This window comes from Oncorhynchus kisutch, linkage group LG3 (genome assembly GCF_002021735.2).
Source record: "Oncorhynchus kisutch isolate 150728-3 linkage group LG3, Okis_V2, whole genome shotgun sequence".
Lineage (NCBI taxonomy): Eukaryota > Metazoa > Chordata > Actinopteri > Salmoniformes > Salmonidae > Oncorhynchus > Oncorhynchus kisutch.
In genome coordinates this window covers 33009121-33028744 of record NC_034176.2, presented here as the reverse complement: position 1 = coordinate 33028744, position 19624 = coordinate 33009121, and the positions used below count along the sequence as shown (strand labels likewise).

The following is a 19624-nucleotide window of genomic DNA, read 5'->3' as shown; positions in this document are numbered from 1 at the left end:
CAAGTCAGTTAAGAAACAATTATTATTTACAATGACAGCCTACACCAGCCAAACCCAGATAACACTGGACCAATTGTGCTCCGCCCTATGGGACTCCCAATCACAGCCAGTTGTGATTATAGCCTGGATTTGAACCAGGGTGTCTGTAGTGACCCCTCTGGCACTGAGATGCAGAGCCTTAGACCACTGCGCCACTCAGGAGCTATGGCTGACTTGTGTCACGCCCTGACCATAGTAAGCTGTTTTTTCTCTGTGTTGGTTGAGGCGTGATAGAGTCTAGGGTGGGTCATCTAGGGTTTTTTGTATGTCAATGTTGGCCTGATATGGTTCCCAATCAGAGACAGCTGTTTATCGTTGTCTCTGATTGGGGATCATATTTAGGTAGCCATTTCCCTTTTGTGTTTGTGGGATCTTGTCTATGTTTAGTTACCTGTCTGCACTAGTTGTATAGCTTCACGGTTCATTCGTTGGTCTTTATTGTTTTGTTTAGTGAGTTTCTCTGTATTAAAATGATGTAGAACTCTATGCATACTGCGCCTTGGTCTCATCATTACGACGATAGTGACAACTTGCTTAAACAAATGTGGTTTCTACTGACAATTGAGAGGTACAAACTATGGCATAAGGGAATGATACAATTATTTGTTCAGCACTTTTGAAATGTACAGCGACAGAATTCAGAACATGGGCCATTCTTACAGTATTCTCCCTGTACACCAAGCCAGAAATGTAGGTTATGTTAAGAGGGGGAAAGGGACCAAATTATTAGGGTGAGACATATGGGTTACTTACAGCTTACTACACAACATACACTTAGTATTACTTTCTAAGCTACAGTATACATATCTACCTGGCATATTACATCATTATACAGTAGCATACAATACATTTTTGGACTCACCTTGTTCTGTACTCACTTGAACAGGAAGGTGGCGCAGCAGTCCTTCTTGTGGGAAAATTTTGACATCAAACTTTGTCATTAAAGTGTGGCATTCTCTAGATTTATGGTGCTGTCACGTCCACTCCAACATTTCACGTTGCCGGTTTACTAACCACCGGCTCTGGCAACCATCGTTACGCACACCCACCATCATTACGCGCACCTGTGTCTCATCATGAGACCCGCCTGGACTCTGTCACTTCACTGAATACCTCCCCTATATCTGTCACTTCCTTAGTTCCATTCCCCAGGCAGTATTTACTATGTGTTTCATGTCTATACGCTACTCGTGGTTCTTGTATTGTTCTGTTTAATATTAAATTCACTACCTGCAATTGCTTCCCAGCGTATATGTTACAGAATACATCCTCAACAAATGGAAGAGGCAGATAATCAGGACATCTCCCAGACGGTTGACGAACAGGGATACCTACTCACGCAACTGGGGAAGGCTGTGGAAGAGGTTCTTCGCCTTCTTCAGCGTCTCGAACATGCCCAAGCAGCGTTGCCTTCATCTAGAGGAGGACTGTGCCACCAGTCAACCTAGTGAGGTAGCACCAGTCCACTCAGTAGTCCACCCAGGTCAGTGATGCCTGTCTGTCCCTCCTGGATAAATATGACAGAACCCCATCTAAGTGCCGGAGCTTCCTACTCCAATTATCCCTCTATTTTGCGCACCAGATGGGAGCTCCCACCACTGAGAGGTCCAAGGTTGCCATTGTTATTTCTCTGCTGACTGGGCGGGCGTTGAATTGGGCTACAGCCGTCTGGGAGAGAGGAGGAGGAGGAGCTGGGGGTTCGTATGAGGGGTTCATGGCTCTGTTCAGAGGTATCTTTGATCATCCACCGGATGAGGGTGTGAACACTTATTCCCAGCTAAGGCAGGATGACCAGACTGCTGCCGAGTATGCGCTCACCTTCAGGACTGTAGCAGTATCCAGTGGATGGAATGAGCCGAAGCTCCGTATGCTATTCAGAAGAGGACTGCGCGAGGAGGTCCAAATGGAACTGGCATGGCGAGATGACAACCTCTCCTTGGACGTACTCATTGCGATTTCCATTTGTTTGGAAAACCTACTTTGGGAATAATGTCAGTACCCTCATCACTTCTCTCCCTCCCTCATTGACCACTCTGTATCAGAGCCTGAGCCCCTGGAGGTAGAGGTCACATGCCTCCCTGCAGCTGAACGACATAGACGGAAACAGCTTGGGCTCTGTCCCTATTGTGGTCAAGGAGGACACCAGCTTCAGCAGTGTCTGGTATGTCCCAACTCGGGTTTCACGAGAGCAGAGGGACTGTCACGTGATCTTCCACTCCCTGGGGCAGGTGTGAGTATTCCATCTTCATCATTTTCTGCCAATCCGTTTTTCGTGTCGATAGCTGACTGTCCCTCAGGTACTGTTTCTACAGCAAGTGGACTCCGGTGCCGCAGGGAGCTTTATTGTCCATTTCCGGTCCAAGCTCTTGATAATCGACCACTAGGATCCGGAACCATCCCACATATCACCACATCACTCACCCCCACCCTGGAGTCCATTCATCAGGAGAATATTCCCTTCCTCATCAGTAGTGCATCAGCTCACAAGGTCATCCTCGGCCTCCCATGGCTCCAACGCCATAACCCCACAATCTCATGGTCGAGGATGAAAATCACAGACTGGTCACCCGAATGCCGGAGGACCTGCTATCCCTTTCCATCTCATGTCGTATCTCCTGTGGTCTGGGACGTAGATGTGGACATTCACCAGGCTCTGGGGAGGGAACCCGCACCCACTACCTGTTCTACTGAGCTCATCTACATTCCCACAGGGATAAGGTAGTGGATGTTGACCTGGGCACACACAGCTGTCGTCGAGATCCTGAAATCACCCATACTATCCAATATCGCAGGATGTTATTCAGTACATCAACTCCTGTTCTATGTGTGCTCAAACTAAGTCCCCCTGGCACGCCTCAGCAGGGAAGCTCCTTCCCCTTCCCGTGCCTCAGGGTCCCTGGTCTCATCTGTCCATTACCTTTGTTACGGATCTCCCCTCCTCTGAAGGTTTCACCAGATTTTCAAAATAATGCGGGTTGATTCCTCTCTCTGGTCTCCTCACAGCTCTCCAGGTTGCTGAGGCACTGTTCCAGCAGGTCTTCTGGCACTATGGCCTTCAGGAGGACATTGTCTCCAACCGTGGGCCCCAATTCAATTCACGGGTATGGAGGGCGTTCATGGAGAAACTGGGGGTCACGGTCAGCCTCACTCCCGGGTATCGGCCTCAGTCCAATGGGAAGGTGGAAAGGATGAACTAGAAGCTGGGGAGGTTCCTGAGGAGTCAATGCCAGGACCGGCAGAGAGAGTGGGCCCGATTCTTTCCCTGGGCGGAATACGCCCAGAAATCCTTAGGTCTATACCTAGGTAATGCATTCATCTTAACAGAACTATTGCGACCTGCTAATTTAATGGGAAGAGACAACCACCTTATTAAATCCTGCTTAGTGCGCTCCAGGAGTGTTTTGAAGTTCCAAAAATAAGTAAAGACCTGATGCTCCACCTTAAAAGGCAAATGGTCATACCCAATCCCTTCTGCTAACTGATGAATGGGGAGGAGCACACTTTTTGTTAGGTTTAACTTATAACCAGAGAATTTCCCAAAGCCTTGTAGCATGTCCAAGAGATAGGGTATAGACTCCACAGGGTTAGAGGTGTATAAAAGAAGATTGTCTGCATATAAGGACACACTGTGAGTTATGTCGCCCCTTAATATCCCCTTAATCCTCTCCTCCAACCGCAGGGCGATATCAAAAAGCTCAATAGCTATATCAAATAGGAAAGGGGATAAACAACAACCCTGCCTGGCCCCACTGTGGAGAGGGAAGTAGCTGGAGGTAACATTGTTGATGCGAACAGAAGCCACTGGGGACGAATACACAATCTTAATCCAGGAAAGTAATGACGGGCCAAACCCAAATTACTTTCGACCTTCGTCTCTCCCGAGCCCGTACGGGAGTTGTAGCGGTGAGACAAGATAGTAGCTACTAACAATTGGATACCACGAAATTGGGGAGAAAAAGGGGTCAAATTCAACAACAACAAAAAAAAACAAAAAAAAAGGAGATGAATACATCTTCTTATTTAATGAAACGAAGAACACTTAAACTTACAAAACAACAAAACGAATATGAAGCTATGTATTTGATAAGTGCAGACACAGGCAACTAACACATAGACAATCACCCACGAATTACCCAAGGAATATGGCTGCCTAAATATGGTTCCCAATCAGAGACAACGATAAACAGCTGCCTCTAATTGAGAACCAATCTAGGCAACCATAGACATACAAAACACCTAGACTAGTTAACAATCCCATAAACATACAAAAACCCTAGACAGGTGTCACGTTCTGACCTTTATTTCCTTTGTTTTGTCTTTATTTAGTATGGTCAGGGCGTGAGTTGGGGTGGGCAGTCTATGTTTGTTTTCCTATGTTTGGTTTCTGTTTCGGCCTAGTATGGTTCTCAATCAGAGGCAGGTGTCATTAGTTGTCTCTGATTGAGAATCCTACTTAGGTAGCCTGGGTTTCACTGTTGGTTTGTGGGTGTTTGTTTCCGTGTCAGTGTTTGTCGCCATACGGTACTGTTTCGGTTTTGTTTCTTCACGTTTCTTTTGTTATTTTTGTATTCAGTGTTCAGTGCTTTCTTTGATTAAAGTTATGGACACCTACCACGCTGCATCTTGGTCCGATCCTTACTCCTCTTCAGAAGAAGAGGAGATCTGCCGTTACAACAGGAGAAAACACAACAAACCACCCCTTGTCACACCCTGACCTAACCAAAATAATAAAGAAAACAAAGAATACTAAGGTCAGGGCGTGACAACCAGAGCTAGACGACTAGCTAACAAGCATTGTGAAGAGCGGCACCAGAATTCAAATAAAAACACATCTTACTTTTTTGTACTTAATAAATCCAATGTGAAACGTGATAACTATAATATCTTTAACTAGCATTGAAAAGGTGTATTTAAAAAAAAAAATCTCTCAATTTCTGAATCATGTTTGTAACCTCAGCTACAGTAGACTATGTTTCGGAGGGAGGAGGGGCAGATAGCCTACACACACACTGGCAAAGATTTTCAGCTGGCAGTCATTTTCTGAGTGACAGAGTGAGGGCTTTACATAGGCGCTTTGTTGCTTTTTTTGTGTGACTGGAAAAAAATGCCCGGAACATAAAATAATGTTATTAACCAATTCCCATGCTTTTAAAATATTGGTTCTGTTTTGGAACAATATGTCCTCTCACTGTCAACTGCATTTATTTTCAGCAAACTTAACAGGTGTAAATATTTGTATGAACATAACAAGATTCCACAACTGAGACATAAACTGAACAAGTTCCACAGACATGTGACTAACAGAAATGGAATAATGTGTCCCTGAACAAAAGGAGGGGGGGGGGTCAAAATCAAAAGTAACAGTCAGTATCTGGTGTGGCCACCAGCTGCATTAAGTACTGCAGTGCATCTCCTCCTCAAGGACTGCACCAGATTTGCCAGTTCTTGCTGTGAGATGTTACCCCACTCTTCCACCAAGGCACATGCATATTCCCGGACATATCTGGGGTGAATGGTCCTAGCCCTCCCCTTCGATCCAACATGGTCCCAGACGTGCTCAATGACAGCAAGCTCAGTCCGATGATGCTGTGGCACACCGCCCCAGACCATGACGGACCCTCCACCTCCAAATCGATCCCGCTCCAGAGTACAGGCCTCGGTGTAATGCTCATTCCTTCAACGATAAACGCGAATCCGACCATCACCCCTGGTGAGACAAAACCGTAACTCGTCAGTGAAGAGCACTTTTTGCCAGTCCTGTCTGGTCCAGGGACGGTGGGTTTGTGCCCATAGCCAACGTTGTTGCCGGTGATGTCTGGTGAGGATCTGCCTTACAACATGCCTACAAGCCCTCAGTCCAGCCTCTCTCATCCTATTGCGGACAGTCTGAGCACTGATGGAGGGATTGTGCGTTCCTGATGTAACTCGGGCAGTTGTTGTTGCCATCCTGTACCTGTCCCTCAGGTGTGATGTTCGGATATACCGATCCTGAGCAGGTGTTGTTACACATGGTCTGCCACTGTGAGGACGATCAACTGTCCGTCCTGTCTCTCTGTAGCGCTGTCTTAGGCGTCTCACAGTACGGACATTGCATTTTCTTGCCCTGGCCACATCTGCAGTCCTCATGCCTCCTTGCAGCATGCCTAAGGCACGTTCATGCAGATGAGCAGGGACCCTGGGCATATTTCTTCTGGTGTTTTTCAGAGTCAGTAGAAAGGCCTCTTTAGTGTCTTCAGTTTTCATAACTGTGACCTTAATTGCCTACTGTCTCTAAGCTGTTAGTGTCTTAACGACCGTTCCACAGATGCATGTTCATTATTTGTTTATGGTTCATGGAAAAGCATGGGAAACAGTGTTTAAACTGTTTACAATGAAGATCTGTGAAGTTATTTGGATTTTTACGAATTATCTTTGAAAGACAGGGCACTGAAAAAAGGATGTTTCATTTTGTGCTGAGTTTAGATCACTTTAGTTCTGTTCCTCGAATCGGTTCCAACCCCTGCATGTTACCATGACTTTCTGGCCCTCTAAAATGCAGTAACAAAAGACTATGTTACACAGAATGTTTGCAGTGGAATTTATAAAAAATATCTGTTGTTAAACCAGATTTAGCTTACATTGTGTACAGACAGATTATTATATTCAACATAATGCACAGGGTTACTGACTGAAAATTTGTTTCAGTTGTTTTTGATAATATCTCCACCGTTTTTTGCGCTACTGTTCAACACTACACAGAAAATGTTTTCTCTAGTCTGGCATATGTTTCTAGATTCTTATTAAAGTAGATATATCAATCAATCAAATGTATTTATAAAGAAATTTTTACATCAGCTGATGTCACAAAGTCCTATACAGACACCCCAAACAGCAAGAAATGCAGATGTAGAAGCATGGTGACTAGGAAAAACTCCCTAGAAAGGCAGGAACCTAGGAAGAAACCTAGAGAGGAACCAGGCTCTGATGGGTGGCCAGTCCACTTCTGGCTGTGCCGGGTGGAGATTATAACAGTACATGGCCAAGATATTCAAACGTTCAAAGATGACCAGCAGGGTCAAATAGTAATAATAATAGTGGTTGTAGAGGGTGCAACAGGTCAGCAACTCAGGACAAATTTGTGTGTATGCTTTTCATAGCCTGTCATTCAGAGTTAGAGACAGCAGGTGCGGTAGAGAGAGAGGGTCAAAAACAGCAGGTAGCAAGGTAGCACATCCGGTGAACAGGTCAGGGTTCCATAGCCGCAGGCAGAACAGTTGAAACTGGAGCAGCAGCACGGCCAGATGGACTGGGGTAGCCAGGTAGTCCTGAGGCATGGTCCTAGGGCTCAGGTCCTCTGAGAGAAGAGAAAGAGAGAGAGAGTGGCGTATGACATTTGAAATGTCTTTATTCTTTTGGAACTTCTGTGAGTGTAATGTTTACTGTTCATTTTTATTGTTTATTTCCCTTTTGTTTATTATCTACTTCACCTGATTTGGCAATGTTAACATATGTTTCCCATGCCAGTAAAGCCCCTTGAAATGGATTGAGAGAGAGAAAGAATTAGAGGGAGCATACTTAAATTCACACAGGACACCGGATAAGACAGGAGAAGTACTCCAGATATAACAGACTGACCCTAGCCCCCGACACATAAACTACTGCAGCATGAATACTGGCGGCTGAGACAGGATGGATCGGGAGACACTGTGGCCCCGTCTGACGATACCCACGGACAGGGCCAACCTGGCAGGATATAACCCCACCCACTTTGCCAAAGCACAGCCCCCACACCAACAGAGGGATATCTTCAAACCACCAACTTACTACCCTGAGACAAGGCTGAGTACAGCCCACGAAGATCTCCCCCACGGCACAAACCCCTCCTAGGGACGGCATAGAAGAGCACCAGTAAGCCAGTGACTCAGCCCCTGTAATAGGGTTAGAGGCAGAAAATCCCAGTGGAGAGAGGGGAACCAGCCAGGTAGAGACAGCAAGGACGGTTCGTCGCTCCAGTGCCTTTCCGTTCACCTTCACACCCCTGGGCCAGACTAAAAGGTTGAGAGATTCATTAAAGACTTAAAGGTCGAGACCGAGTCTGCGTCTCTCACATGGATAGGCAGACCATTCCATACAATTTGAGCTCTATAGGAGAAAGCCCTGCCTCCAGCTGTTTGCTTAGAAATTCTAGGGACAATAAGGTGGCAAGCGTCTTGTGACCGTAGCGTACATGTAGCTATGTACGGCATAGATGTGTTTATTGCTAAAATAATGTATAAATTATTTCCCAGTTTTAGTTCTGCTAGTGCTGCTGGAGCTGGAGTTTTCTTTTGGAGGCAGTTTGTTGTCATCAGTACACATAATTGCTTGTTATGCCTATACAGGATCTTAATTTGACCACCGTGTTGCAGGAGAAATGTTCCTGCGCTGCATGAAATGAAAGCTTGTAGTTTATTCGAGGTTAAAAAGATGCTTGTAATTTCCATTTTCAATGGAAGAATGTATCAACCCATACAGAAATATCCATTCATTATAATCCACATAGTAATTCACATTTCCTGTTGATGCAGGATTATTTTCCTGCTGTGAGAAACTGATCAAATGAAGATCTTATACCTGGATAGGTGTCTCGGATGACATCTCCATTAACGTTAGCGGGAACGTTCCAGTAATGTTTTCTCAGAACAAATTGAATTGAATCCAGACATGATTGCTGAAGAATGTTTAGGGAACGTTACTGGAACAAGCATGTAATAACATCACACCATAACAACTCTCTTAAAGTTATAGGTGTTTTTAATAGTGTGTGCATCAACATTACCAGAACCTTCCCGCAATGTTTTCTCAGAACCATTTCTATTGCTCTTACATTTTGTTGTGACACTATGTTCTAAAACCATTACTCTTACATTGTGTTATTGCATTACCTAGAGTACATTCCATCGAAATACATACTGCTGTTAATTTACATGGGTATTCATTCAACATGCATTATGATGTTCTCTACAGAGACAAAAGAGCAGCAGGGTACATAAAGAATATGTTACATAAAGAATATTACTCGGATGGCACTAGCTGTCTCTCCATAATCTCACTCCTTTGCTGTCTCCTGAGTTTATTCTGTGATTTACACCTCCATACTCTCTCTTAATGTTGCGTTTACGCACTGAAGGTAGGTAGGTAAGGAGTCAAAAGCAGGAGAGCAGAGATGTCAGTGTAGCGTATATTTTAAAAAGGGCAAATCCAAGAAAACGGTACAGTACAATACCCAAAAACAACGCCCAAGACAATGGGATCTAACGGTACTCCCGTAAAGCGCAAATAAACAACGCACCTACTATACTAAACACACGCGAAATACACTGAGGAAAGCATCCACAAGAAACAAGAAAATAATCCCGCACAAACCTAAGCGGGGAAACAGGGGTAAATATACACACAGAAATTAAAGCAAATGAAAACCAGGTGTGAATGAACCAAAGACAAAACAATCAGAAAAGGAAGCATGGATCGATGATGGCTAGTAGGCCGGAGACGCCGGCCGCCGAGCACCGCCCGACGAGCACCGCCAGACGAGCACCACCCGAACAGGGAGAGGAACCACCTTCGGTGGGAGTCGTGACACTTAATTTCTTCTTCCATACTTCTTCCCCAGAACGCAGATGTGCAGAACCCAAATGAGGAGGAGCCACTGAAAGGGAATGCTGCTCCTACAAAAGATGATGGAGCCCTTCTGAATGGGAATGCTGCTCATCCAAATCGGAATGTTGTCCTTCCGAACTGGGATGCTGTCCTTCTAAACGGGGATGCTGCCCTTCTAAACGGGGATGCAGTCCTTCTAAACGGGGATGCTGCCCTTCTAAACGGGGATGCTGCCCTTCTAAACGGGGATGCTGCCCTTTAGAACTGTGATCCTGCCCTTCCAAAAGACCACTGGGAGCCCTTCTGAATGGAGATGCTGCACAAATGAAAAGGGATGCTGCCTCTGACTGGAATTTATACAAAGAAGACTTCTAAAAGGTACAGTGGCAAGAAAAAGAACCCTTTGGAATAACCTGGATTGCTGATCTTCATCTAAGTCACAACAATTGACAAACATAGTGTGCTTAAATAATAACACACTAATTATTTTATTTTTCTTGTCTATATTGAATACATAATTTCATCATTCACAGTGTAGATTGGAAAAAGTATGTGAACCCCTAGGCTAATGGCCTTCAAAAGCTAATTGGAGTCAGGAGTCAGCTAACCTGGAGTCCAATCAATGAGACGAAATTGGAGATGTTGGTTAGAGCTGCCTTGCCCCATAAACACTCACCAAGTGTGCAAGTTCTCCCACTTAAAAAGATGAGAGAGGCCTGTAATTTTCATCATAGGTACACTTCAACTATGACAGACAAAATGAGAAGAAAAAAAATCCAGAAAATCACATTGTAGGATTTTTAATGAATTTATTTGCAAATTATGGTGGAAAATAAGTATTTGGTCAATAACAAAAGTTTATCTCAATACTTTGTTATATACCCTTTGTTGGCAATGACATAGGTCAAACGTTTTCTGTAAGTCTTCACAAGGTTTTCACACACTGTTGGCCCATTCCTCCATGCAGATCTCCTCTACAGCAGTGATGTTTTGGGGCTGTTGCTGGGCAACACGGACTTTCAACTCCCTCCAAAGATGTTCTATGGGGTTGAGATCTGGAGACTGGCTAGGCCACTCCAGGACCTTGAAATGCTTCTTACGAAGCCACTCCTTTGTTGCCTGGGCGGTGTGTTTGGGATCATTGTCATGCTGAAAGACCCAGCCACGTTTTATCTTCAATGCCCTTGCTGATGGAAGGAGGTTTTCACTCAAAATCTCACGATACATGGCCCCATTCATTCTTTCCTTTACACGGATCAGTCGTCCTGGTCCCTTTGCAGAAAAACAGCCCCAAAGCATGATGTTTCCACCCCCATGCTTCACAGTAGGTATGGTGTTCTTTGGATGCAACTCAGCATTCTTTGTCCATTCTTTGTCCTCCAAACGCGAGTTGAGTTTTTACCAAAAAGTTATATTTTGGTTTCATCTGACCATATGACATTCTCCCAATCTTCTTCTGGATCATCCAAATGCTCTCTAGCAAACTTCAGACGGGCCTGGACATGTACTGGCTTAAGCAGGGGGACACGTCTGGCACTGCAGGATTTGAGTCCCTGGCGGCGTAGTGTGTTACTTATGGTAGGCTTTGTTACTTTGGTCCCAGCTCTCTGCAGGTCATTCACTAGGTCCCCCTGTGTGGTTCTGGGATTTTTGCTCACCGTTCTTGTGATCATTTTGACCCCACGGGGTGAGATCTTGCGTGGAGCCCCAGATCGAGGGAGATTATCAGTGGTCTTGTATGTTTTCCATTTCCTAATAATTGCTCCCACAGTTAATTTCTTCAAACCAAGCTGCTTACCTATTGCAGATTCAGTTTTCCCAGCCTGGTGCAGGTCTACAATTTTGTTTTTAAAGTCCTTTGACAGCTCTTTGGTCTTGGACATAGTGGAGTTTGGAGTGTGACTGTTTGAGGTTGTGGACATGTGTCTTTTATACTGATATCAAGTTCAAACAGGTGCCATTAATACAGGTAATGAGTGGAGGACAGAGGAGCCTCTTGAAGAAGTTGCAGGTCTGTGAGAGCCAGAAATCTTGCTTGTTTGTAGGTGACCAACTTATTTTCCACCATAATCCTACAATGTGATTTTCTGGATTTTCTTTCTTCATTTTGTCTATCATAGTTGAAGTGTACCTATGATGAACATTACAGGCCTCTCTCATCTTTTTAAGTGGGAGAACTTGCACAATTGGTGGCTGACTAAATACTTTGTTGCCCCACTGTAAGTTTAAGAATTGTTAACTTGCATAAAGATGGAAAGGGTTACAAAAGTATCTCTAAAATCCTTGATTTTCATCAGTCCATGGTAAGACCAATTGCCTATAAATGGGGAAAGTTCAGCACTGTTGCTACTCTCCCTAGGAGTGGCGTCCTGCAAAGATGACTGCAAGAGCACAGAATGCTCAATGAATGCTTAAGAAGAATCCTAGAGTGTCAGCTAAAGACTTGCAGAAATCTCTGGAACATGCTAACATCTCTGGTGACGAGTCTACGATACGTAAAACACAAAACAAGAATGGTGTTCATGGAAGGACACCACGGAAGAAGCCCCACTGCTGTCCAAAAAAAACATGGGCCACTCCAGAAGGCGTATTTTCTTCTGTTGAAGCCATTCTGTTGTTGATTTACTTCTGTGTTTTGGGTTGTTTGTCCTGTTGCATCACCCAACTTCTGTTGAACTTCAATTGGCAGACAGATAGCCTAACATTCTCCTGCAAAATGTCTTGATAAACTTGGGAATTAGTTATTCTGTCGATGATAGCAAGCTGTCCAGGTGCTGAGACAGCAAAGCAGCCCCAAACCATGATGCTTCATCCACCATACTTTACAGCTGGGATGAGGTTTTGATGTTGTTGTGCTGTGCATTTTTTTCTCCACAGATAGGGTTTGTGTTCCTTCTTAACAACTCAACTGTAGTTTCATCTGTCCACAGAATAGTTTGCCAGTAGCGCTGTAGAACATCCAGGTGCAATTTTGCAAACTTCAGACGGGCAGCAAGTCAGAGTCCTGACCTCAACCCGATTGAGATGCTGTGGCATGACCTCAAGCGAGCAGTTCACACCAGACATCCCAAAAATATTGCTGAACTAAAAAAGTTTTGTAAAGAGGAGTGGTCCAAAATTCCTTCTGATCATTGTGCAGGTCTGATCCGCAACTACAGAAAACTTTTGGTTGAGGTTATTGCTGCCAAAGGAGGGTCAACCAGTTATTAAATCCAAGGGTTCACATACTTTTCCCACCCTGCACTGTGATTGTTTACACAGTGTGTTCAATAAAGACATGAAAACGTATATTTTTTGTGTGTGTTATTAGTTTAAGCAGACAGTGTTTGTCTATTGTTGTGACCTAGATGATCAGATCAAATTTTATGATCAATTTATGCAGAAATGCAGGTATTTCCAAAGGGTTCACATACTTTTTCTTGCCACTGTATGTCAACACCATTGATACATTTTTGTTGCTCAACAAACATCAACAACATCACAGATTGTTTAAAGGGGAAATCTGCTGTTCAAACAATAATAAAGCGTACACCCCACCACTTTTTCGGTAAACAGCTGAGGGATGGGGCTGGAGAAATGTAAACACTCAAATTCATAGACAGAGCTATGGATGCGCCAAGGACTGAACATCTATGATATCAAAAGGATATTTTTAACCATGACATACAGTGTTTGTTTACAATGACATTGTTTACAAGCTTATATTTTGGGTTCTGATGGGGTAAGACAGTTGAACTAAGGTCATGAGGCATTTGTAATAGTAATATTCTTCAAGAATAATATAAAAGTAATATTCTTCAAGAATCAATGGCTATATATCATGAATTTAAAAGTTCAAAAATTGATGTAGAAATCACAGATTGACTCTTTAATTTACAAGTGCAATCCCGGCAACTTTGAGAAAAAAGTATTTATATTGGAGATGGCTATGCATATTAATGACATGCGGCTAGTAGGATAGGGTCTCTCTCCATTGAATACAAGCGGTTGACTTCAACGACCCTCGTCGAATATTCAAAAATAGATAACAATATTAAGATGTATGCACCAATCCAAATAAAGGATAGGCGGGAGCTAGACAACCTGACTTGTTGCTTTGTGTACAACGACTCCCATCGTTAGGGCGGAGAGACATGTATTTTGTCAGTATATCCATAATCGTTGGTGATTCATCGTATGCCACCATTCACCTGTACAGTAGGCCTAATTTGAATTTGGAATGGATGAAAACCTGAAGTTGGTCAACACCTTACACAAGGCACCTCTGAGCATGCGCAGTTACACAGTTTGATCACTTCCTATCTTGCTGCTGTCGGCTTCCTCCTCTCCCGGTCAAAAAAATTGATATTTCAAACACAAACAGACTAGCTGTATTTTTCTGAATATTCTCTTCACTGATGAAGAATGGCGGGTAGTTTTGGAAAGATCATCGTTGGCGTATATGTTGAAATAAAGAGAAGCGATGGTAAGTTCTCAGGTCTCGATACATTTCGCTCACTGGGAGTTGTTGGGGAAGCTTTTGTGTTGCTGTGGTGAACACACAGCAACCGTAGACGCCGAGACTGAGGCAGCTGCAAAGTTGGGGTGGCTTTATTGAGTAGCTAGCTAACGTTAGTCAATTTAGCTAGCCTAACTTTAACTAACGTTAGCTCACGAGCTAGCCAACGTTACTAGACAACCAATGCACATTAATAGCCTATTAGCTCATCTGTATGCGTATCAATTAAACTAGCATGTGTTGTTATAGCAGCCTAACTTGGTTAACGATATGGTTGCTATAGTTAGTTATGTATAAATTACCACATTAGTTAAAGTTAGCAGCTTGTTGCTAGCTGAAGGCCCTGCCGCGGATGTAACTAAAGGTTACGGTAGCTAGGTATTTTAACGCCAGTCTGGTGAACTTTACTAGTTAACGTAGCTAACGTTAGTTAAGTTAACTACTTGGCATGTACGTACATGACTGGCTAGTTATTGTATATATACTAATATTCGCTATCCGTGTGTCATAGTTAGCATAACTAGCTAAGTTACATATAGGTATATTGGTGGGTATAACGGTAATCAACTGGGGTTTTGTCAAGGTAGCAGATTCTAACGTGCAAACGTAATGTGAGGCTCCACATTTAGCTGTTACAGGTTAGGTACTGTTTGGTGTACTGTTAGCTATCACAGATCATTTTCGACCAACCTTAACTTGGCAATACTAACGTTAACCCGACTTGGAAGACAACCAATGTCTTCCAAGTCGCAGGGTGTTCGTTTGAATACATTTTTTTTGAATACATTTTTTAAAACATTTATTGAATTAAATCAATGTTTTGCTCCATGAAGGAATCCAACAATGTGTACGTAAAGTTGGTCGAAAATTCTTTGCTATGCCAAGCAATATTGTTAGCTTTCTATCTACAGTAATAACACCGTTCAGCCACCTGGAAAATAGTAAGTTAATGGTCTGACAAGGCGATAATTGTAATTAATTGTTGGGCAAGTACTATTGATTGTGTAGCCCTGTCATGTATATAGATGTTAGCTAGTAGGCAAGCAATGGTCGTAAAAAGATCATATTGACAACCAGCCAGGTGGAATCATTATTTTTCTGTGAAATCCAGAGGACAAGGAGACTTGCTGTTTTATATATTAAGACCAACTTGATCTTATAACATGGAGTAGGTTTGCAGTGAAACCAAGATGAGCTTGAGATGTCATGGGAAAGGGAGAGAAAGAGTCTGTTATTTTGATTTGTCTGTCTGAATGCCAGCTTCATTCTAGCATCTCCATACCATCAATTGTACTGTGGTGATTACAGGCAGCCAAAACCGAGTAAAGAGTCATGAGGCTCCTCCTGTTCTGAGGTGTAGCACAGCAACATGCAGGAACCACCATATCCCTTCAGATTACTACAAACTCTGGGTAAAGAGGGTTGCGGTTTATTGTGAATTAGACTGTTGTGGTTTACTTTGGTGTTCATCTATAATGGTGTGCATTATTCTTATTCTTGATTCTGATGTGGCATGGTGAGTACGGATTGCCCTCTCTGTGGTGGTCGTGGGGGGTTGGCGGCTGGGGAAGCCCGATTCAACCTATTAACAACCACCCCATCTGTTGTAGGCAGCTCTCTGGAATATGCCAGGAGGACTCTCCTCTCTCGATCACTAGGCCTACCATTAGCAGGGCAGTGATGGGCTCTAAGTGTGTGTTCACACATGGTCACTTTCAGACAATTTTTGTGAACTCAGTGCAGTTCGCTTAATTGTTTGTGCAGTGTGAACACTCCAAAGGAACTGAGACCCCTCCAAAAGGGACCGAACTAATTGTCAAGGATGCACAGAAATTCCAAAATGTGTTGAGTTTTGTACTGACACGATGTAAAGATGATTTATTTGCAATATGTGATCTTTGGGCTAAGAGAGCTTCATACACTATTTATTCGATCATTGGGTTTGAATAGTGTGAGTAGATATATTTTGTCATAACATAGGAAGGACCTTGATTTTGTGCTCTATCTGGCTTGGGACATCCCAACTCTGACGTTACCCCATTGAAGTTTATATTTTTAAATGGTTGGGGTAGGGGTTCGGATTTTGGTTTTAGATGTCCCAAGGATCCCAGATAGCATTGATTTTTGTGGTTTGCTCTATCTCTTAAAGGGACAGTAGCCAACATTTAGTGTACAATTGTATTATTTAATCTGCCTTAATCTTTTGCTATTTATTCTGTTACCAATAATATTTACATGTTAATATTATCGTATTGTAATTATTACGTCTAATCTTTCAACTAAATGCAATCTATTAGCTTCCAAAATGTAAGTAGGTATATCTAGATAGCATGATCTGATGGAATGGCTTCTCCTGTATTTTGTAAAAATCCAGAGTGCATTGTGTGAATGTTGGGAAAAAGATATTGGTTCCTTTCTAAAGATGTGAATGTAGAGAGGACTCTGACCACAAAATAGGTGAAGTGAACTGGCAAAAGAATTGAGTCATTCAAAGGCAAGGGCAATGTGAATACAAAGAGAGGATGAATTCTTTTGCTTTTCTTTATCCCGGACTTCACTTTAAAAAGGCCTGAGATCGGATATTTTAAAGGGGACTGTATCTGAAAACAGGCTCAGATTAAACACTCAACCACAAAATACGACTTGCCTGCCATAATGATAGCTGACTATCAATTTCACTCTTCTTGCCATCCTAAATGATGTTTACATTACAGTCCAGTCTACTAGTATTTTAACTGAGCAGGGTGTATCAGACACCAGCATTAATTTTAATCCCAGCCTGGACAGGAAAAAGTTTGGCCATTTTTCAATGGGATAAGATATATTTAATCTTCATCATGGATTATCTACTCTATTGTACCTGTTTCTGCATGAAATTATCCCCATTCAGTCTCTTTCAAAGTAGATGGATTCCTCATTTTGGAACAAGGGAATGCTTAGCACCTAGCAGTCAGTAAAGTAAAGATTGTGGAATTCTTCCCCGTTGATGTCATGATGACAGATTCAGATTCTGACAGAGTCTTTGTTATGGGAGTGAAACTAATGTGTTCAGGGCTTTGTTCCTCCTGCTAAGCAGTGTAACCCCCCTTAAACATATGGGTGGTGTCAACACACCCACTCAGCCAGGTTTCAGCACTAAAGTGGCCAAACATGGTTAACAATGCAGCCAGTCTCATCTCTGCTCTTTAAGGCACCCGCATGCTTCCCATCTGAAACAGTTTGGAACAGTTAGCATATTTGTTTTTGCTGGTTCTGGTGTTCGGCAAGGGTTTTTTCAGCTCTTCGTGCACAAATAATTTTTTATCGAGGCAAGCCGAAATCCAAGTCCCTTTGTCTGTGATTGGTCAACAGGAGGGATGTTTCATACATTCTTTTGCACATTTACCTCAATTTCGTGAGAGACAATTGTTAGTTACAGTCTCGTCCCATCGCTGCAACACCCCTATGGACTCGGGAGAAGCGAAGTTCGAGAGCCAGCTGCATTGTACTGTATCATCTAATTGAAAGAACTGAAAATATGGATATGCGAGTCCATAGACTACACTGTAACAGGTTAGACTGGCCTCTCTGCATGATGCAACCAGCTTCCAGGTGTGTTCTTAGAGCTGGTGGTGTAGGGTGGACCGCATGCTCCATTCGCGGCTGTTTGTCACATTTTCACCCCACAGTATTTAGGCTAATCCGTTCCCCTATGATTTGTTCCCCCTAGTTTCTGAATGTGACACTGTGCCCTTTGCAGCTTACCTGGGGTTCTGTCTCTGTCATCATCATGCCTTGGGAGGCTCTGCTGTGTCTGACCTTATGGCTGAAGTAGAGTAGAGACCCAAGGCAAACTTAGCCAATGTACTGTTGCAACTTGCAACAAAGCAAGCAGATGCAATTTACATCCTTCAGCCCTGTGTTGTCAGTTAATGACCTTTGGAATAGAACTAAGAGCCAGAGTATGGCACTGCAGTCAGTGCACAGGGACGGTACCATTCAACGGTCTGTTGACATGTCTACAGCTGAACATGATTAACTGGATGTATTCTATACAGTGCTTTCAAAAAGTATTCATACCCTCATTCAGGTCTGAAAAGTCCATTTCAGGCAAAATATGTATAGAAAGTTTCATTCAAATCAAAAGGGGTGCGGTCAAAAACGGATTTGAAATCAAATGCAACGACCCTATAGCATGCCAAATTCTTGTCACTCAATCTTTGGTATGTTCTCCCAGCAAGACAGCCTATATCCACTAGTAGTCTGGTCAATGTGGACTTGTTTCACTGTGACTAGTGACTACTAGACTTTTGATATGCTTGCTGGCTGTTGCCCATGCTCCCTTCAATCAGGGCGAGTTGGTGGTTTCTGTTCCTAAGGTGTGTGTGTCCTCGTCAAATCCTCCTGAAAACTGGGCTCTGTCACCTTTCATGTGTCCCTTCTCTTAATATAACGCTGTCTGTCTGAGGTCGGGTGTCCACAGTCTCGCCTTTTGTTGCCAGGGTAGCTTGGCAACCAACCTGATGATCCACCATGGGATTTAACAGCCTGCTACCTGGCTCTGGTCCAGCTCTACCGTACAGATCTCTGGAGACACAGCTGTCAGAATCCCACACACACAGTCTATGTAGCAAGACACTAACTAACAGGGGCTAAGAAAATCAAGACTGCATGTAAATGTAACCGGTGTGAATTCGCTAGCTAGTTAGCGGTGTGCGCTAGTAATTTTTCAATCAGTGACGTCACTCGCTCTGAGACCTTGAAGTAGTTTTTTAGGGCGTCGTCTTTTGTGGAGAAATAGGTAATGATGCTTCGTGGGAGGCAGGTTGATGTGTCCAGAGGGTCCCTGGTTCAAGCCCAGGTTGGGACAAGGAAAGGGACGGAAGTTACACCATGGCATTCAGGCTATTCCACTTCAGCAAGTTGTATTTCTTCAGGTAGTAGTGCATAGGCCCACACAAACACACCAATTGGTGTGTGTAAAGTTGGACCTAATCCCTCTTGACCAGAAGTATGTTTGTCTAGAGCAGATATCACATTTTATTTGTCACATGCGCCGAATAACACAGGTGTGGACTTTACTGTGAAATGCTTAGTTAAAAAGTACGAATAAAAATAACGAGGCTGTGAAAAAGTTTTTGCCCCCTTCCTGATTTCTTATTTTTTTGCACATTTGTCACACGTTAATGTTTCAGATCATCAAACAAATGTAATTACTACACAAAGATAACCCAAGTAAACACAACATGCATTTGTGCTGATTTTATTTAAGGGATAAAAGCTATCCGAACCTTCATGGCCCTATGTGAAAAAGTAATTGCCCCCTAAACCTAATAACTGGTTGTGCCACCCTCGGCAGCAACAACTGCAATCAAGTGTTTGCGATAACTGGCAATGAGTCTTTCACATCGCTGTGGAGGAATTTTGGCCCACTCTTCTTTGCAGAATTGTTTTAACTCAGCCCCATTGGAGGATTTTCGAGCATGAACT

General features: G+C 43.3%; 1 protein-coding gene across 4 annotated transcripts in view; it reads left to right on the top strand.

Annotated features, from left to right (window-relative positions):
* The first annotated feature begins 13789 nt into the window (after positions 1-13789).
* LOC109881091 (kinesin-like protein KIF2A) overlaps positions 13790-19624 on the top strand; it is a 30380-nt gene continuing 24545 nt past the window's right edge. The window contains exon 1 of one of the 4 annotated variants that reach the window (XM_031804488.1): positions 13790-14122. In XM_031804488.1, coding sequence (XP_031660348.1) covers positions 14062-14122 — 61 coding nt within the window. In that variant the 5' untranslated portion in view covers positions 13790-14061. The remainder of the gene's footprint in view (positions 14123-19624) is intronic. The other 3 variants (XM_020473257.2, XM_031804497.1, XM_020473266.2) reach the window with 3 other exon arrangements.